The 21,963-nt window shown below is 40.0% G+C and overlaps 1 protein-coding gene across 2 annotated transcripts in view; it reads right to left on the reverse strand.

Moving 5' to 3' along the window:
• Positions 1 to 5,680: 5,680 nt before the first annotated feature.
• Positions 5,681 to 21,963, reverse strand: part of nectin3a (nectin cell adhesion molecule 3a) — a 61,801-nt gene continuing 45,518 nt past the window's right edge. For both annotated transcript variants that reach the window (XM_008424881.2, XM_008424880.2), the window contains exons 4-6: positions 21,795 to 21,912; positions 18,132 to 18,283; positions 5,681 to 13,031 (exon numbers count right to left, since the gene is read on the reverse strand). In XM_008424881.2, the coding sequence (XP_008423103.1) occupies positions 12,376 to 13,031; positions 18,132 to 18,283; positions 21,795 to 21,912 (926 nt within the window). In that variant the 3' untranslated portion in view covers positions 5,681 to 12,375. The remainder of the gene's footprint in view (positions 13,032 to 18,131; positions 18,284 to 21,794; positions 21,913 to 21,963) is intronic.

Consider the following 21,963-nt stretch of genomic DNA (forward strand, 5'->3'; position numbering starts at 1 on the left):
AAAGTTCTTTGATGGTTGTGAAATAGCTATGAAGTTTGATTCTGGGAGGAAAAAGTAGAAATGTTTTATAGGTTGCTTTTAGCCAAAACTAAAATAATGACCTTGGGACTTAAATCTAAGTCACTAAATTTAATCTAGCCGTTAACAAGTGCCGTTATTTTAGGAAAGGAGCTACCGTTAACAGGAGTGGTTGTAGGGGTTATGTCGCTGTGAGGGCTACTCAGCGGATTGCCCCTCAACTGTAAAAGGTCATAACTTCTGGATCGAAGGTAGTCAGAGCTAGACGAGTCCTTTCCGACCCCAGTTTAAACAGATTATTCTCCACAAACTATTGCTAGGGTAAGACCCGAGTTTCTGGGGATTTTCCGGACCTGTTAGACAGAGAACTGGGCAGTAGTGAGTCCGAAGAGTTGTGAGGAGTGGGCGGGACTTACTATTGGGTAGTAACAGACAATATTGACCATTAAATAACATTTTATTAGTCGAATTTTTAGAAAATCAATTCTGAGTTCTGTGTGTCCAGCCAGTCTTAGATGTGTCTCTGCTGTTGAACTCTCTCCTCAGCACGTCAAAGTTCTGCTGATGAACCCAGAAGCAAACTGAAACAGACAAGACACCAACTGACTTTGCACACCTGTGCTGTCAGCCATGATCATCAAAATGAACAGAAATACATTTTTGAAATAAGTCACTGTGTGTAATGAAGCTGAATAATGAGTTTCAGCGAGTTTTCTCACCTCTGTTTGATTGGGGACCAAAATTGAGACAGTTGTTACATTTTCAGCAGGTGTGGTTCTCTTCCACACAGCAGAGCGTCAGACGATCCAAACCCTTTGAAGAATCTGTTCCCGCATGATGGATGCTACACTAAAACCACTGACGGRAACGACATAAAAACCTCAGAAGAAGACAGTGAGCACAACGTCCTCCTTCACAAAATATAAACAAATACAGTGGCATCAAATGTGAGTGGTTGTAGGATTTTTTTGTTTTGTTTTGTTGGCACACCACAATCCATTTCTAGCTAGTGCTAGACTTGCAAGTTTATTTTGGTGGTATTTACCCAGAATACCCTGCATTATACTTTGGCTCCTGCCTCTGGAGCAGTCTCAGGTCCGCTTGGCATTCACATACGCATTTGAACTGCAGCAGAGTTCATTACAACCGAACCAAGATCCAGGTTTTCAGGTGGACCAGAGTTAGATTGTTTTTGGTCCATATCAGAGTTTGATGATGCAGTCCCACCTCCCCAAACAAACCGTTCTTTCTAGGCAGTCATAGTAGAGTTCGATTAAAGCAGACTAAACAAGGCTGGTGTGCATGCAGGGTGTTTTCACACTTGATAGTCCGKTAGGCCCAATTTGATTAGAGACCAAACTAGCAAGATTTGCTACATTTTCAGCAGGTGCGGTTCGCATTCACATGGCACCATGACAAACAAAACCCTTCAAAAAAACCTATTCACGCTGTCGCCTGTGGGGGCGCTGCACCAATAACCACTGAAGAAACTGACATGAAAACCTCTGAAGAGACAGAGCGCAACTTCCTTCCTCACGAATGATTGCAGGATTTCTCTTTTTTCATTGGCAAAACACCCTGATCCATTTCTAGCTAGCGCAGAGTCWCCTATTTGTTTTAGTTGTACTTACCCAGAATCCCTGCTCTATAGTCCACTTCCCTGCTTTTAGAGCCGTCTTTCAKTTGCTTGGCATTCACGTGCTCATTCAAACTGCACCAGAGTTCACTTCAACTGAACCAACACGTTTGTGAATTCAATCACTAAAATCGGTCTGCTGCCTTTCGCTGTTGTTTTATTTTATTGGGTTATGCGTTGAAACAGATCCACTGAAGCCTCTACATAAATGAGATGCTCGTCCACATAAACAAACTTCAAACCTGTGACTGGGACTCCCTTCCTGCGGGCCRCTGCCGTCCCTCAGCCTCCAACGCGTCGCACGGAGACAAAGACCAGCAAAGGCCGCGGGGGCCATGTGACAACAGGTTTGTTTTAGCTGCGCCGCTCTCTCCCACCCTCTGCGACATTTCATTACTTCCAAACCCATGAGCTCAAACAACTTGTCGCTGCAGCTCAGTCAGCAACCGCCTTTGATGTGAACTCCCCTCTGATGCTTCGGGTTCTGTTTGGTGGCTTCAGATTTTGGAGAGGTGGACATTTCTCTCTCTTCCTCTCTCTCAATGTGTGGTGTGAAGCAACATATGTGATCAACACTGCTGAGTGAAAGACTAGGAAAATAGAAGCCGTGGAGATCTGACGCCGATGTTCCCGTCTTAGGGTGGGGTCTTTAAAGGCTCCTGAAAGGACCCGCTGCTGTTTTACGAGGTCACAAAACCAAACACATTTGCTGACTGATTCATTACCTGTGAAAAAAAAAGAAGAAATGTCCCCCCCACTCACTCCCACTCCTTTGCAGCCATCTGCCCAAAACTTAAGAAAAAAAAAAAGGAACAACAAGCCGTAACCCAAGCCCACCAACACGGCCTTATTTACCCACCCTGCCTGCACAAACACGCAGATGCTAACCGTGATGGATTAGGCCGGGGTTATCCCAGTTGCGGTGATAACAGAGCGAGTGTACCAGGACAGAGCCGCACGCTGAAGCCAGAAAAGAGGGCAGATTTCTCCCCCTAGCATGCCACAAGGGATTATGTATCTGGTTACTTCTCCTGCCTCCTAATCTGGACCGGAGGGGACGATTGTCACCTTTCCTGAGCGACCCTTTCTGACACTGTGTGTGCCGCACCTCCAAAGCCAGGTTAACTCTGGGGATTAGGGCCGTGCACTTAGAGCAGGAGGGCCTGGATTAGGGATGCCATTGTGAATTCCTTTGTGAGTGTTCTCAGGGCGTAATTTCAGTGTGAGAAGTTCACAGTTTTGTTTCGAAAACCACAGATCTYCGAGGAGTGACRGGTGACGAGAGGGWGGGAGGGGGCGAGGGGCTGGATGTGGGTGGCCGGCGTGAGTTGGTGAGTCTGTGATGAAGAGGGTGCTGATGTGGACGGGATGGAGAGCGGCGTCCAACGGGTCACTTAGCCCCAACGCAGGGTGTGAACCGTGGAAGAGGCTGGAGGTGACAGAGACCGATGCTCTCTGGATTCTGTGACTTCTACTTCAAACAAAGAGAAAGGTGCTGACTTTCTGTTTTTAATCACCATTCTGTCACCTTTGGTTCTGATCCACCAGCGGTTAGCAGTCCAGGGACTGWCCAAGTGTTTTCTTTGTTGGGAGGTAGCATCAAAACAAGTTGATTTTGTCTTTTAGACTGTTGACAAAATCACACCTCAAATCAATGCCAGTTGGTTTCCGGTTGATTGAGATGAACTCCAGCATTTCCTCTGATGAATGAAGCTCGATGCTTCAGTCAGAGGATGTGCAGCCAGGATCAGGTGTTTTCTACAGGACCCGCAATGATGTTCAATCATTCAGGTTTATTTGTATATTACATTTCAGCAACAAGGCACTTTGAAGTGCTTTATATTGTGAAAACATAAAAGCATCATAAACAATTCTTGGATCTCTAATCTCGCTTTTCTTGTGTATTTTGAGACTAAAAATCATTAAAACACATGAATCATGGCAACATGGAAATAACGGTTTATTTTATTAAAGGAAAGCTGGAGGTAATAACTATTGAACAAGAAACAGAAAAACTAATGTGGGAGAAAAGATTATGAACGTTTAAAATAATTATCAGATTATTGTCCAAATGACTGAATAAACTCCAGGATTGAGGACTGTTTATATAAAAGCAAGCAACTGGACTCAATTATCTTAGCCAAACCAGCAACATAAACAAAAAGCATGACCAGACATAAGTCTGAACTTGGTGAACCGTACCAGGTGATATGAAACGCCACGAGGAACTTTTGACTTTATGCACATTAACTCTTCGGCTCACTCAACCATCAAACAGAGATTTAACTTTGCTAACCATTAGTCTGTCACACCCAACTGAAATCAATAGTCACCAGACTGGATTAATGTTTCAGCAAAGCTTTAATCTATTAAAACTCAACCTGTTTCTTCCTGTAATGACCTGAAAAATACCCTCAGCTTTACTGGAGAGCATGGGCTGTTATTGTGATTTAAGGTCTGAAAAGGTTCTGTTTTTCATTTTTATTTCATTTATTGATTAAATAATCATGAACATACTTTAAAACATCTGAATAAGGAGACATAAGGGCCTCAGAGCCCTCAGGCTTCAGAGGGAAGTAGGTCTGTAGGTTTACTGCTTATCAGTGGAAGGATAGCTGGTTCTAATTGCTCAGCAAATGAAGTGAAAATAGAAGAGGACCGAAAACGGAGCCTTGCAGAACCCCACGTGAAGGAGGAGCATTAAAAGAAGCAAATTTACGAATTGTGACAGTTTGTTGGGCTGCTGACATCCACAGCAATTTAAATTGCCTCCTTTGTTTGATTCCAGCATCTCACCCATCAGAGACGACCTAAAAATGATGCAGCGCGTGCCGACTTCCTAAAATGACTAAAAATTAATCTTTATCTAAAAAAAAACTGTTTGGCAATATGTCAGCATTCACAGAGGTATTAGTCATTTTTTAATATGTTGGCTTTGGTCCGGCAAGTAAAACTGACCCGATGTTAGGAATAGATAAGAAGAAAGAGCACATCTCCCCAGTTTTAAAGTCCTTTCTGTAGCTCAGAGAACAGACTTTAAAATACTCTTAGTTTATAAATCACTGAACAGTTTAGCACAAAAACACATTTAAGATCTGCTGTTGCTGTCCAGACCTCTCAGGTCTTCTGGTTCTGCTCTGAATCCCCAGAACCAGAACCAGATATGAATCCTTAAAATCAAGGCTGGAGACCCACCTGCTTAGAATTGCCTTTGATTAATAACTGGAACGTTGATCAATGTGTTTGACGAAGATTAATCTTAATGATGGAATTTGACAGAATATGTTTATTACCTGTGCTTTGAAAGGCCTTGTTATGGAATGTGCTGCACTAATAAAATTGACTTGACGCTGTGTTAACTGCGATTTCTATAAAAGCAGCGGTTTTGACCTGGAACACACAGGTGTGTGTTGTCAGGATGTGAAGTAGGAAAGATGCCAAGAAGGAGTTCAGTGATGCAGCCCATCAACCTCAGATGGGTTACAAAGCCATGTTCAAACCCATGATGACTGAAGGTCACCGTTTTACAGTGAAGGAGAGAGAATTATGCTGRGGGAAAAAAAAAACATAGGACAGCTGCCAATCTTCCCAGGAGTCAACATCCCAGCAAACACACTCCAAGGTCAAACTGCAAAGATGAGGAAAACACAAACACTCCATCTCAGATGACTCAGGCCTCAAATAGTTTGTAATATGTAAATACTCATTACTGTAGCACATTTAGAAATGTACTTGACATGAGTAGGGTAATCTGTGAATGAGTGATTTAAAAAAGATCCTTAAAAAGTACTGAAAAACACATCTATAGACGAGCAATTAAAATGTATTGTTTTTTTGATCGCCTGCATAACAAAGGATAAAGATTCACCTCACAAACCTCAAAGTCAAACACTTACCAGAAGGGTTATTGCACCTAAATCTAAACTCTACACTCTTAAGCTGAGCCACTCCTTAGGCAATGATAAAAGCAAATTAAAAAGGAGATTCAAAACACGTTCTCTGAAAGCAGGACTCCAGGACACAAAGTGAAATGATGACATTTTTATTGCAAACGAAAGAACAGAAGACAAAATCTACCACCCGCTCATCTCTGATTCCTGTGAGACCTCAATCATTCAAAGAACACCATACAAAATAATTGGTCATCAACTCTTGCAAACCGATACAAAATGCAGTGAAAACCGGATCTCTGCCTTATTGTAAGGCAGGAGCCCGCTGAAAGCTCGTAAGATAACTAATAGTCTGAAAATTACCGACCTCATACAAAAAAATAAGAATTTTCCTCAATAATAATAATAATAATAAAAAAAGCCAGCATATTTACAGGAAAATAATATTTTCTATGAACCTGGCTCACCAAAATTCCCAGTGAAACATTGCTTTATTACAATTTTCCCAGTAACCAACTTGTTACATGTGTCCTTTTTATACTCTGTAAGGCATGATAATAAACCTTTTGTCAACTCTGCTGCCTTGGCAACAGCAAATCTTAAATATGAAAGTTGGTATACGTATTAAAAAAGGCACATCTGCCCCTTTTTGAATAATAATAATCTTTACATTAATGCTTTCAGTATCTGTCAGCTTTTAAAGTTTCTGTGCATTGCTCAGCCCATTTAAGGCACCAGCTATTCAGTAGGGGAGTCCAGAACAAACCCAGAACGACAGAGAACAACTAATCACGCGCTAATACTAGACATAATATGTACATGTAATATAAACATTAGTGATGGAACTGGAAGCAAATAGCTGCATGCGCAACCAGTTGATGAGTAAGAAACTGAAAAACATAAAAAAGGTAAAGCAAAAAACAAAAATTTAAAATAAAAATCATCCATTAAATCAGTGTTGCTTTAAAACCCAAACCGAGGCTGAAGGGTATAAAAGCTGATTAAAAAGCTGAAGGTTTTGAGGTGAGGACGGCTCCTTCCATGTGGGGCCGCAGTGGCAGATGTGTGGTGATGGCGCGAGTGAGAGCCTAGATTAAAGCAGTTTATTCTGAGACATCTAAACCCTGCGACCCGGAGCCATGCCATGAGAAAACCAGGGGTGGAGACGTGCGACAGAAACCTTTCAACTTGCTCGACAAAAACGGAGGCCTCGACCTGAAACCATTATGATGTATGCCTTCTTGTTTTAGCTTTGTTTGGTTAAATTAAAAATGTCTCAAACATTTTTATATTCGACTAAGATAAGCTCAATAATAACAATAAAAAAGTTAATTTCAAAGAATTTTATTTATTAAACCAGAAATTGGAATTGCCCATTAAACTTAGAGCTTGTTTGCTGCTTTTGGCTTCAACAACTGTTGGCAGCAACCAGCAGTAAGTCTTTCACGTCGCCTCTATAGTAATTTTGGTCCGCTCTTCTTTGCAGATTTGTTTTGAACTTGGCCGCCCCGTATGGTGCTAAAGCACAAACTTAACCGTTTCTCCTGCAGTCTTAGCGCCATGCTCAGGAGGAGCGTGCCACGGTCGGACAGTGAGGAGTTGGGGAGGGTCAGATCGTCAGTTCCCGAAACCACACATGAATAAAATCCTGTAAAAGCGCACCCAGGATCAGTGCTTCCCCGCCAAACTGCGCACAGGGTAAAAAACTTGCAGGGTTTGATGGACCTTGTCTCGTAAGACTGCGGGAGAGTTAAGTTAATATCACAACATCTCAATTGAATTAAAGACTAGAATTTGATCAGGACAATCCAAAAACTTCACTTGATTTGTTGCTTTTTTTAGTTGTGCCATTTAGAGGTGATTGTGATTTTTGTATTAATTTTGCTAATTATTTTTCTCCTGAATAAGGTTCATTTAGTTATTAGGGTCGCTAACTGTCAGCCGAACATTTTCCTTCAGATGTTGTGCTAGGTTCTTGGTTCAACCAAACTCAGCAAGCCATTCAGGTCCTGAAGAAGCAAGGGCAGGACCCGAACGTCACACTACAAACATCCGAGGGCTGCTTGTTGTTGTTTTTATGAAGTATTTTATTAGTTTAATCACAGAAGTAACAGGATACACATCCTCCACGAAGCTCCACTTTTATTTAGCCAGCTCACAGAATATCCTTCTAAAAGTCTTTGGTTTTATCATTTTGTCACCTTCCTAAAATAACGGCCTAAGTCAAATCACCGCCTCATTTTGTCAAAAGATGATTTAGGCAAAAAACAAACAAACAAAAAAAAACATTTGTCAAAAAATGACAGACCTTTATTTTAGGAAGGTGACAATATTCTTCTAAAGTGAGAGACGGTTTAGTGTTCTTTTCAGCTCTCTTGTGAAAGCCATTTTTACTCAGTTTGATTGTTATGATGAAATCATGAACACTTACATTAAGTAAATTAGCTGAGGCCTGGATAGCTTTAAAGTTATTCTAGAAGGGTCACCACTGTTCCATGTCACCTCCATATGTGATAGCATAGTTAGTTGGAGCCCCAAAGCCTTAGACATGACTTTAAAGTTTTTCAGGGCTGATAGATCTCAGTGAAATTGTTTCTAACTAGTAGATGTTCATTCAATTTTAGACTASTTCATGTTGTCAAACAGGTTCTATTAAAGTGATTTCACGATTCTGCAGCTCTGGCAGGCAATTTGTGACTTAACAAAGGGTGAAATGTCATTGTCAGAAATAACCAGATTGTTTTGGATAGCTGTGTTTTGATCTTGCCATGTTTGTCTAATACCAACACTTGAGAAACACTTGTTTGGCAAAAGAAAGACTTTCCTTTCTATTTGGTTGCGGTGAGGCTTAGCAAAGGCCACTCTGATCTCTGTATCAATCCTGAAGAAACAAAGCTAAAGCTTTGAGTGGAAAAGTGTTGGGACAAACCAAGCAGGAAAAGATGAGATCGCTCATGATGTCAGCTCTTTTGTTTCAACTTAGTTTCACAAGAAATGCTGCTTGTGGGGAAAGAAAGAAGCATGTATCTCTTCCACAGGGAGCCGTTACACATCCATCTCTGACCTCCACGGTTCAGATTTCTCTTTTTTTTTACTCGCAGATTAAGTTTCTTGTTTCCATGGCCGCTCCACATCCTCGAGAGGAGCCAAACCCCAACATTACAGTATGCTCTGCAGTGATGTCAGCTGCTCGCATCTCAATAATCCTATTTTCAAACAAGGCTAAAAACCCAGGGATCCGTTTGGCACTTCTGCCTTTCTTTTTGTTGCGAGTTGGAGATCCTGAACCTCGACGGCAGCGTGAGGAGCAGCAGCAGTCAAACTGCTGGTGGTTTACGCAGCCCACATAATGTCAGATGATGACAACTGTCCCGCTCGCATCTGGTATTTATAACAGATTCCTTTGATCTGCAGTTGTAAAAAAAAAAACAAAAAAACTTTAATGGCCAATTGGTCTTAAGAGACAGAAATCAGAAAATATTCAGGAGGGAAAACGTAAAAGACAGCAGCGTAGCCCGGTATCAGGCCTCAGCTGGGAAACAGGGGCGGTTCTGAAACTTACTGAAAAGTTTAATAACAGAGCTGCACTTTTTTATGACTGCATGATCTTATGTCAATAGCCATATCAGTCGATTTGGTTTCAGTTACTATCAAACCTCAGTTTTACACAACTTGAGATTGATGGTGTTTCTATAACAGCCACCGCTGTGTAAGTTTGGATTTGGCTTTAGTGTTTTGAATTCAGATCTGACGTCTTATTACCAGATCCCTACATGTGATCAAGCATCATTTCATCAGTTTGCACAGAAAGATTTGCTGGTTTCCAGAATGAGATAATTTTCTGCTTGAATGACCCTGTGATTAGCCGACTTTCCAAAGAAAAACTGCTCTTCTGATGGGTGAGCTTAGATGCTATCATTTTGTGTTGACAACACTCTTTAGTGTGGAAGTTGTTAGTGAGTGAGGAAGAGCTAGAAAGCTATTTTCAGCATCAGCGAGGTGTTTGAAAGTGAAGACAGCAGCAGAACAGAGTTATAAGAACTAGGGAATCATTTTAAAGTGGTAGGAGGACGGCTGAAGAGAAAACACCACCTCTGATTGGTTCTTCGGAGATTTTAACCTCTGTTATAGAAAATGTTGAATTTGGAAATGTTTTCTGGAAGTCTCAGCCTAAATGTAAGGATTTACATTCTTTTGAATAGGATCACAGACTGCCATTAAAGGCACTAATTCAAAATGCCAAAGAGAAGTCTATGACTATTTTATTTTTATTTTCAAATTCTTTAGTAAACTGTCTTTAAAGGGATGCACAGGTATAACAATTTGGGCCTATATCGACATCCAGTATTAATATTGTTATGGCTGATTACCGTTGTTAGTTCTGATTTATGGTGCATCCCTAGTATAATATTATTGTAGCTCTCTCACATGTTACATCTGTACTGATCCCAAACAGAAATAACTAATGATTGAGGAACAAGGAAGTATTTTGAAAACTATTATGTGAACTAAATCTTCTTGGCATGTGGAAGTTTTAAAAACACAATCTGTAGATTACACTAGACTTTAAACCATGTCAGTGTTCACCTGACAGGAGAGTCCGTTGTAAATACTGGGGCAGCTGAAAATACTGAGAGCAAATGATCGAAACCAGACAATAGTCTGAATGAGTTCACTGACACTTTCAGCAAATAAAGCACTTCTGAAGTATGGATACTGAAGAAAAAACAGACAATAACTAACAAGATTTGTCTTCCCCTTCTCCACTCTTAGAACCAGATCAAAACTCTTTTGTCTCCTTGGCATGGCTACACATCTGTACTTAGTCAAAATAACAAGAACTTCTGGCAGATATGTGCTTGTGATTTCCAAGGTAGAAAAATCCTCAACAACAACAAAAAAAAAAAGCCCAAGCAAAGCCGAAGCTGATAAGTGTTCAGGCGGAGTGAAGGTTGAAACAAAATTGATTATTCTGCGTAGTCAGGCACAGTCGACGCTTGCAATCATTGCTTTTTCATCAGCTTATCCGTTTGAGTTTTTCGATGAAGCGACAACAATAGGAAGCAGCTGGAGGACGAGGAGGAGCTGCCAGTGATATGCTGCACGTCTCCACAGGCTGAGATGTTTTGACTGAGTCCTGCAGCCGTCTGACTCAGACTTAAAGTCAGATTCTGGTGACAGAACTTATTTTTAATAAACTGCTTCAAAGAGCAACCTGAGACTATGTCCTTTGCACACTTCTTATGAACTAAAAAAATAAAAAAGCACTACCAAAAAAAAAGATGCTGTTGCTATGACAACTGTGGGTGTTAAAAGTTTTGGGAGCAGCTGACAGAATAAAGGTGTTTTCCACAGTGTCTTGATCTCTTAGGTGTGTAGGTGACATGGTGAACGGCTGATGACTGAGTTATGATCCCAAACATTGTTCAGTCAGGGTGTGTGATAGGCATGGGCTGGTACCACGATCAGGGTGGAACATTGTTCTAAAAACACTTTAAAATGACAAAAAAATCTATTGTTTAAAGCATTTTCAAAACGATACCTGAAAAAGAAAGAGAGCACAGCGCTGCCCCTCCTGCACTTGTTGCTAAGTCCCACCAGTCAGCTAGCTGAAAAAAAAAAATCTCTTGTATTAAAACTGTAGTATGTCACTTTCATAAAAAAATATGTTTTTTTTTTTCATTTGTCAAAACTGCTGCTGTGTTCTAACAGTATAATGTGAGACAGATAGTCTATGAAAAAAATCAAGCTCCTCCACATCCTCCTTGTGGTCTTACAGCCATCTGCAGAAACACACCGCTCCCACTCAGCCAATCAGAGCCAGGAGGAGGGTCTTAGCGCAGTGAATCATCCTTGTGCATACGCTGCTTTGCTTGGGCAGTATGACTGGGAGGAGCCAGAATTTTTAAAGATTATCTGTCTCATGTTATACTGTCACGACATAGCAACAGTTTGAATAAATATGTAAAAAAATAAAATAAAATAAATTTTTATAGAAAAGATACATAGAGCAGCTTTAAGATTTTTTTTTTTTTACCACAAAATGACAAAAATTGTTGCTTTTTGGTTTTAAATGAAAGCAATCATATAATTTACTTTTGTGAATAAATAGCATGATGTTGTGCTATTTTTCCCTCCTCCAGTTAGGAAACCCTGAGATTCTCATACCGGCCCATGCCTACACTGCTACATACTGAGATCCATTTCTTTGCTTCACCCTTTGTACGACGCCCCAGCAAGTCTCCCTTTTCATCTTGTAAACTTCCCTTTCACTTAATGATACCTTTGTTTTTTAGAAAGCATGCAATATAATTTGCTTTAAATACTGGTTTCAGCCATAATAAACTCTTCACTTGTATGTGAAAATGCACAACGATCTCTCATGAGATAGTTTTTCTAAACGCAGCAGAAGTTGTGAGGCTTCAGGAGAGCAAAGCCCGTTTGGTCTGCGGAATAAATACTTGGACAACGAGGGTGTGGAACAGCCGACCGTGTACGAAACAGGTGCAAACACAAACCAGAGGGCAACAAAACCTCGTTCACATTGGTTTGACACGTCACCGTAGGCCAAAGCAAAAACAGGTCATATCTTTTGAGGCGTTCCAGCTTTGTTGCAGCTCATCACTACAAACTTGGAAGTACAATCCCCAGAAAGCATATCCTTAAGGTTAAGTGGTTACAATCAAGGCAGAGCAAAACCATTCAAGAAGCTCAATGTGAAAGCTTAGAAGTTTCATTTCTGCTTCTTAAATAAAACGATGCATCTTTTGAAGTCTGTCACTTCTTCACTTAATCTCATTTGGATGTTCGCCGTTTTGTCTCTAGTTGTTCTCAAACATACCACTCTCTGCGTGAAATCACAGATCCGTCCATGTGCGACACGTAGTCGCTGTCTGTACCGTTTTCGTAACAGTCCTCCGGAAGGTAGGGGGAGCCGTTGTTAACAATGGGGCTGTGCACAGGAGGCCCGCAGGGGTGCATGTTTTGGTTGTTGTAGTGGTCTGGGTAATAGTTCCCCTCCTTCGTGACCCTGGGGCCGTCCCCCCTGTCGTTCCAGTCGTCCCTGTCCTTGCGCTCCGGAGTGTAGTCGGGGTAAATGATGTCCCCGCCCAGTTTGGGCTTCAGTTCCTGGCTGCCCTTGCTCGTCTTGTCCCCGTAAACCTCCTGCAACTCGTGCGGCTGTAGGACGTCTAGCTGAGACTCCTTCTGCATGTCGGAGGGTCCCAGGTACTGCTTGGTGTAGTAGTCCCCTCTGAAGGTCCTGCGCTGGCGCATAAAACAAGCGCCCCCGAGGATCAGCAGGAGGACCAGGAAGAGAACGCCRCCCACTGCCCCGCCGATTATGGTGCCCAGGCTGCTGTCGTGGACCGAGGCCAGGGTGGGGGAGGTGAACAGGGCTCGGCGACGGTCCACGTCTGTTCCGGTTCCGGACGCGTAGCGAATGGGGGAGGCGGTGGTGCTGGGGGCCGCGGTGGTGGGGGGGGGATCTGCAGGTGAAACAGAGAGAAAAGACAGCGAATAGAGTGAGAGGAGAGTCATAAAAACTGGAGCAGAGGAAGGCTGCACTTTGTCTCCTGTAGCAACTGGCAAAGCAAATGTGGCTGCTATATGAATTTATAACCCTGTGGAGAGTCGGAACTTCCTCTGAAGATCTGAAACTTAACGCAGAGCTGTACAGCAAATGTACACACACTCAACCTTTATGTTTATCAGATTTTGTCACATTACACTGACACGCTACAGGGACGTAGTGTGTCAACTCATGGTAATGTGAAGTTGTGAAGTGGCATAAAAATGATCAACTGAACAGTATTATGTCCATCCACACTGACAGACTGACAGGGTGTAGAGATCTACAGCTCATTTGGGACATTGATGACTGGACAATTGATACTCAATTCACCCTATAAATCTGGCTATGACAGAAAAATGAAATGAAAGCCGTTAGAAGTCCTGTTTATAGTTTTTTAGAAGCCATGGAGGGGACACAGTCAATGTGAAAGAAGATATTCTGGTCAGAGTTGAGCAAACATTTTGACCCACTTGCAAAATGTTATTTGTGGAGGAAAACTAACACTGAACCTCAGCCTGAATTAGAGCAGGGCAATTTGGCTGAGAAACGTGTCAATGTAAGCATTCTCAATATCAACAATTACTGCTTTGGTTTTTCTTCTAAATATCCAAAATACTGCCAAACTGGTGATGTGACCTTTCCTCTTTTATTCACAATTTCCTCTTAAACGGTTGTACTCATTTTCTTCTTTCGCTCCAGCCCAATCTTTTTTATTTTTAAGTAGCTATGAGGCACGATGGCAAGACCTAAAACCGCTCCAACATACTCAGGCACACTGTGTGTATTCTGTGAATCACAGATGGTTGAGGTTTCATAGTCGAGTGTACCCACTGCATACATTTCTTGTGACAAATTCCTTCATTTCCCACAATCCAAATGGACATTAGCAAGTTTGATGAGCTGGTCGGGCGCCTATCGCCGTTTCTTCTTCAGCAGGGCAGCACAGCATGGCAGTCATTGTACATGTCTTTGCAACTGGTTGTGCTGACTATAGTATCAACTTGGTGTTGCCTACGAAATAGCTCAATGTGAGTGCTGTTTGCTGCAGAGCAGCTTCCTGTCTGAATCAGTGCGTCCTGAGTACGTGGGCGTAAACATTTACTTTGTGTGGATGTGTCGGGTAGACGTCCGCAGTGAGTAAGTGAGGACCTCAGAGGAGTGAAATATACCAGGGTATTTTGGGGGGAAACATGAAAATGCCACTGCTCATGTTATTCAGCAGGTTGTTGCTAGGTAACCAAAGAGTGAGTGAGTTGATGCAACTAAGTAGCTAGCTTCACTGGCCATGAGAGGTTGAGCGGTTAAAAACTGTCCTCTGCTTACATCCCCCAGAATGCCAGAGTTCAGTGAAATTATTAACATTCTTTTGGACCGATTTTCCATTGATAATGATCATGTGCCTATCACGACAGATGTTGATATTGTTTTATTGCCCAGGCCTTGCCTTAATATACAGATTTAAGGTTGGTTGGTTCAGACTGGTTCAGCTTCCAGAAAGACCAAAAGACAAGGGAGTTCTTTAGATCAAAGCATGTTCATGTTCCAAGGACCCAGTCAAAGTACAGAGCTAAAGCCAATTGATAATCTGTGGCAAATCAATGTTCATCCAATCCCACTGATTTTAGGCTAATTGCAAAGAAGAACAGGCAACATCCCAGAATTTCCAGCAGAGTTAATCTAGCATAAACTTTCTACTAAAAGACTTCCAACTGCAACATAAGGTAGTTCTAAGTATTTGATGAGGTCCTGAAAACAAACTTATACCATCAAGATATCATTTGTTTCTTTAAAAAACAATCTGAAACCATGCATGATGTTCCTTACAAATACAACACAACACACCGAATGTTGTCATAATTATGCAATAAAAATGTGAAGGAGCAGAATGAATAGTTTTGGGAGATGCCTTAAGTATTCAATGTCAGACTGTGTCAGGATGAGAGACAGACAGAGATGGTCTACCTGCTTTCTTTTTTAAAACCAGCCGTAGGAAAGATATGTGAGAAGACAAAGCCTGGAGAGATCGATGCAAGGTTCCTGAATCTGGTTTTGTCCTTCAGCTCTTCTGAACACAATCAGTGCTGCATGGAGCTCAAGGTCATGCTAAGTGCCTCTATACTGACCTGGAGCCTGCAGGTCTAACACTACTTGATGGGTTGACAGGCAGATCATAAGCCTGAGTGCATTTAAGACACAGTCTGGGCCCTTGTAGAGTCATAATTATTGCAACAATTGGTTGAGTAAGAATCTAATTACCTGAAATTGTACGGGGGGATCAGAGGAAAAGCAAAGGTAGACCCAGGATAAGGTTGGTGAACTGAAACGTTATCAGTTAACTTTGCTTTTTTGATTAGCATAATTTCATGTAGGGACTAGAATACATGTAGTTGAGCGACGTGGATAGAAACCACAAAGCTGCAGAGATGAAATGGGAATGTGACATGCTTGAAGGGGGCAGGGAGTATTATTGAGCTCAAACGGGTCATCTCCACAGGGGATGGAGGCAAGAGAATGCATGCCCAACACTCCACATTTGACAAGAAAAACAAGATAATTGCTCAGTGCAAGTCCGTTCTGGACAGGATGTCAGTTGTGCTTTCATTCGGAGCAGGACCTTCCCAAAGCAGGCCGTTCGCAGACGGAGCCTGGCGGCGCCTTTCGGGACTCCTCAAGGTCTCTCAGAAGCCAGAAGGACTGCGATCGTTAGAGGAAAGCAAAGTCCAAAACTGGGTTGAAGAGAAGCAGAATATAAAGGAGTGAGGAAAAGTAAAAATAAAGCAACACAAGCAATGGAGAGTTCTCAGGATCCACGCCCTAACTTTATAACGATGAACCCAACCTAATAAAAACACAGGAAGCAGATGGGAGCAGCTCAGTTTTCTAGAGGTTTTGTTTCATCATGACGTAAATCACAAAAAGTATTCGCGCCCCCCTGAACATTTTGCCACATGTTGGCTCATGTATCTTTTACGTTCCACTTCACAAACCGTTTTGCTGCTTCTCCGTTGTCGAATCTCACTCTGACCGGTTAATGTCTGGTTTGGTTCTGGTCAAGTTGGGAGTGTCTCCATTAGAGTAGGTTCCTCGCTACAGTGGATGTGAATACGGGCAGGAAAGTGGAAACATGGGTGGGGCTTGAGAGTGCAGAAGTTGTGGTTGATGCTCTAATGTCGTTAGCAGCGACACTGAGCATTGGAGAACATGAAGGTTGTGGTTTTTAAAGACTCAAATAAACCAAGATATTTCATTTGGTCTAATAGAAATTCATCGCTGGCCCAAACATAATGAAAACAGTTCAGACCAAATTGTTAGTTATTTGGACACATACAGACAAATCTATGTTGTGGCATTTTATAGAAATAATTTTAAATATGTGCAACCTTTTGGATTTAGGTAATGCAGTCAAAAGATGTACAACAATTTCCACATATGAACTTTATTTAAAGATTATGTATTTTCTAGGCACATAGTATATAAATCTATTAAGTTACTATGTTGCCTTCATTGGTAATAAAAATGTCATATTTGACATGTATCTAATATGACTTATGAAGAAATTTGTCTTTGCAAATTAACACCTTGAATTTGGGCCTCTGTCTCTTTAAAAACTCTTGCTTTTTTCTGAAACTGCTTTCCTGAAGTCATAACAACATGGCTCCTCCTTTAACCCTACTCTATTAACAATGTTTTGACCAGCTTTTCACTGAGAAGTAGCTCCTATAATGAGCTCATCAGATGCTCAGTTCCACCAGGTGCTAATTGCTGCTGGCTAGTCTATAGGAGCTGAGTGGGGGAGTTGTGTGGGAGGAGCGGCGCTGCAGGAGCATTGGACTCAAACGTAGAAAGACAGAGGCAGCAAGTAGATGAAAAAAGTTTAATAAAAAATGAAGAATAAAACTTACAAAAATAACATGGAGCCAGAGAAAAACAAAAACAGGAATCCAGGGAAAAATGACAGTCTGGAGTCAAAGGGGAAGTGATGGGATTTAATGAGAGGAACCAGCAAGGAGTGACTGAGAATGAGTTGTATATATACTGGTGAGGTTGATTACTTGAACAAGAAACAGGTTGATGATTAAAAACAGGTTGCAGTGTGAGGGAAGAGAGCAGAAGGGAGACTGAGGAGAGAGTGGGAAAATGGCACGGGGGCAAAGGAAAGCACATAAAACTGAGTAACTAGGAAAACAAATCTAACATTAACCAATAACTAGACATTAGGAAGATAATAAAACTAAAGCAACTACAGGACTGAATTAAGGTAAAACAGAGCTGATCTAATCAACGAATAGAAACTAAGGAACAGAAATTATAAACAAAAACCCTTACAAATTTAAGAGAAGTTTGTTGTTGCAAAATGGCCAAACATATAAAAAAAATAAGTGTGAACAAAGCCTTCCAATTGCATCAACAGGATCAAATTCAAATGAAAGTGAATCCTGTCTGGAGAGTCAGTGAACTCCACTCTCCCATTACTTCACAGTTTAATCTATAGGTGTTGAACTGAGCTAAATAATCGGAGCTGCTGGTGCTCCAGTGCTGTAGGGGCACAATCTACTGCTGAACAAAGATGTTTTATGGAGTATAAACACAGACTTCTGTGTGCTGCAAATCTCTCAACCCAATTCATTATGTCCTGCTGTGTAACCTGACCTTAACAAAGCACAGTAAAAAGGCTACATGGGTGAATACTTTGCTGAACCAGCAGGGATAAACAGCTTCTTTCTGATCTGAGTCATCTAATGTTGCCAAAACCACAACACTGGAAACTTTCAGTCCTGATACTCTTTATCTGCGGCCCATGCTCCTCCTCTGTTGCCGAGGATGTGTGAAAGTGAATCCTGGCAGGGACATTTACCTTTACACTAAAGCTTAGTTGTTCTAGGGACATTAATTACTGAGTTTTATCCTACATGAGAAAAATTTGAAGCAAATGAAACAAACAAAACAAAACAAAAACACAGTTGAGAAGATCTAGTAATATGTAACCAAACTGTGAGAAAAAAGTTAACAGTACCTTGAACCCAGAAGTTGACATTGTGAGTGCTGCGATCAATGTCATTAGTCACCTCGCAGCGATAGATTGCAGAATCATTGCGCTCTAGCGGGCGTGTGAAAGAAAGGCTGTTGTTTGAAATCTTAACACCCTCCGGCATGGCTCCATCCAACCTGCACAGAAACCAGAGGTGACATATTTTAGTCTGCGCCATTTAACAGACAAAAACTGAAAAGAAAAATCCAACTGGGTCGACCTTGTATTGAGTTGTATTTTGGTAACTATTACTATGTCAGATAAATTACATAAATTCTTCCTTCAGATATAAGGAAATTGTCTATAAAAGAAATAGTTTCAGTGTTTAGGTAAAAGACCCATTAAATTAGCTAACTTGTAGGCTGAGTAAATGACAAATGAAGGAACATCAGATTTCTAACTTTTAAAGCACAATGATAGAATTCACATGACACCAGGTTTTATCCTGCTCAAAATGGTGCATCTAATTTTTCACATTTTTTTCAGCTAGCAGTCACCTCCACTTAGCTGACCTGGAACTAATGCTAAGAAGGTCAGCAAATAGCAGGAAACAGTTTTCCAGAATCAGACCCTGGTTACCGTTTAACATGTAACCGACTGATAAGATTTGCAGGATTAGCCAGCTAAAATATTAACAATATCATAATAATAAAGTTTTATTTTTAAGCATTCTAACTTTATTTTGTATCCTGCTAAAACCACCAACACAGCACAGAAATAGAAGTAAGTCTTCATATATTGTGAACACTTATTTTGTGAAATAAGTGTTCACAATATATGAACACTTTTGGGAGTGAGTAACATTTTGGACACTACACTGCACCTTTCACTTTTTCCTAATATTGTTATGAAATATGGCTACTTTACTTGAATAAAATACTCAGTGGATACTCTATCCACTGAGAGTAACTAAATGAAGAACAAGTTTGCTTAATTCAAAAATTAACCAGACACACAAGACAGACTTTGTTTCTATACAAACTTTGTTGTTCTCATTTTATGTTTTATCTGCTGAACTTGATTTGGAATTATTTTTTTCATTTTAGTCTTTAAGATACCAAAATTAGGTACACAAAACTTGTGCCTGTCTGATTTCATTTTGAAATATTTAATGAGATGTTATGATCAGTTATTCAGACTAGCTTTTTTATGAAATACTTTACTTTTACCTCAGCAAAAATATGTTAAAGTAGTGCTTCTCTGACTGATTTTTTCTTTCTCTAATTTGCAGAAAACCTTTTTTTTTTCTTACCAAGTAGAATAAGTAATAATCAAAAAACAACACTAACCACCTCTGCACATTTCTTAACACAAAGTATGGTATTCAAACTGTCAAACTTTCACAATAAGAGCTTTAAAACAATATAGAAGACATCAGGAGAGCATTGATGAAAAATATTTGTCTGGACAATGAATTTAGTAAAGTGAAAAAAATACTAATAATCACCTCATGCAAATTCAGTAATCTTCTATAATACAGTATCAACATATGCTTTATAAAATCCTAATAGACAATCGCAATTAACTTAAACAAAACAACAATGATACAATCATCTCTATCAATCTCTGTCAATCTGTGCACAAATTAACAAAAAAAAGATTTCCATAGATGTAATATTGTGGATATAAAGCAGCTTCAGCTAAAATCTGTGACAGAATACCAAGCTGAAAAGGTCAGAGCCACCAGAGCAAACAGTAAGCATGAAGCTTTTAATGATGACGGAAAGCTGCCAACAGGCCGGTTGCTTTAAACAGGAACTACTGTTTAGAGTCTTTTATTTATAGCAGGGAGTCTTCCCAAAGGGTTCAGCACTACATGCAACAGCTCCAGTGTCCAGGCTCCAGGGTTAGACTATCAGTAATTTATAGACACAAACTTCTTCTTTTACAGCCAGGCGGTTTAATAAGCCAATCTGGAAAGACTGCAGCAGCCTGTCTCCCACGTCATGTTTGTTTTGACGTTGTGGAACATATTTTTTGGTCTGCATATCTCAGAAATACTTGCAGATTTTGGCATCTTCTTATTTGCTAGCTGCCAACCAGCGCAAACTACCAATATATTTAATGAAGTTTTTACTGTACTCCAGTGGAAGATTTAACCTGAATATGATTCTTAAAGTGTTTACTGTCATGTTATACAACAGGGAAATATTTAACAACATCTCAAAGGTTTTTAGGGCATTGTGAATTTATATATTAGGACATTTTTCCAGACTCCATACTTGCTGAGACAGTTTCACATGATGAGTATCTGGGGCCTTTTCGAGAATGTAGCTCCAATAGGAAGTATTAATGAGGTCCTGGTCTAACCAACTCTGGATGTGTGCAGCACTTTATTTTAGCAATATAATAATATGTCAAGAATCCCTTTAGCAAAGTTTAATTTAAAATGTCGAAGTATTTCAAAATACAGCATAATAAAATAATAAAGGATTTAGAAACTGAATTTTTATAAATTTGAAAAAACAACAAAAAAACAAAACAAAAACAATATTTAAAATAAATTGTGTTTACCATAGTTAATGTTGCTGTTCAAAGATTCATTTGACTAATCATGATGAATCGATTGTTGAAATAATCATAGACTAATTTAGTAAATGAGAAATTGTTAACTAGATTACACAGACTAAAAAAAGTCAATTTGTTGAAGGAACAACGTACTAAGAGCAGTAATTAACCCAAAACAGCACAAGAAATCTATATTTTTTGGATTTAAGTTTAAAAAAACCTTATTTTCTGTAAATATGTTCTACCCAGAAGTCTGACACTGCTCAAATTCTGTAAATAAAAAAACATCCCATTAGGCACTGGTTGCTTTCCAGTTATTAATTGGTTAGTTAAAAATTAGTCAACTGATCAGCCCTACATTATTGATGTAGTCAAGCACAAAAGACTGAGCTTTTCACTGTCAGAAGTATTTCTTTAGCTGTACATGTGTCCTTTGCTACAAATGATCAAGTGCTCACTAAAGGAATGAGATGTTATTGCATTTTAGGAAATAAAATATTTATTTTCTCTTTTAGAAAAAGAACWGAATTATGCTTATTTCAATCTTTTAATGCATTTCTAATATTTTATTTTAAAAAAATCCACAAGTGGTTAAATGAAAAATTTGCAGAATGTGCCAGTTTTTCATCTGATTAATCAATTAATCATCAAAATAACCAATTACTAAAATAATCATTACATCATCTTCCCTATGCAATGAAGGAAAAAAAAGGAGAAATTGTTCTGAGTCACGCCATAATTAACCTCCAGGAAAAGGTTCCTCTACACACTGATTAACTTAGAGGATAATAAATTCCCAAAAATGCTTTATTTGTTTCATAGAAACTGTAAAAATGATTTCTCTTTGAATGAATAAATGTACACAAACTAATTAAATGTGAGATTGTGCACCTGGAATAAAAGATCAACATATTTTAAGGCTTCTTCTTCTTTTCTTTTGGTGGATCGCCACAGTCGTACAACAATTTTTTTTTGCAAATCTTTACTAGAGTAACTGCTTAAGGTGCTGAACCTAAAATGGATGAACAGTATGTGCAAGTGGGCTCAATGTTCTCATGCAGAAAGCTTTGCAACATTAGAGTCTATAGAGGCAGAAATGGTAGATTTTGGTAAAAGCAGAAATGTGTTGTAGACACTGACCTGATCCATTTGTAGTCATGGGCAGGAGGATTGGCTTTGGCTGTGCAGGTGATTCTCACGTTTGTTTGACCAACATACCAGATTTTATCAATGCCTTGTATGGATATATTTGGTGCAACTGTAGACAAACAAAAATGTTTTCAAAGTTAGATGTGGTTCATTATTTATA

The sequence above is a fragment of the Poecilia reticulata genome, linkage group LG13, assembly GCF_000633615.1.
Source record: "Poecilia reticulata strain Guanapo linkage group LG13, Guppy_female_1.0+MT, whole genome shotgun sequence".
Classification (NCBI taxonomy): domain Eukaryota; kingdom Metazoa; phylum Chordata; class Actinopteri; order Cyprinodontiformes; family Poeciliidae; genus Poecilia; species Poecilia reticulata.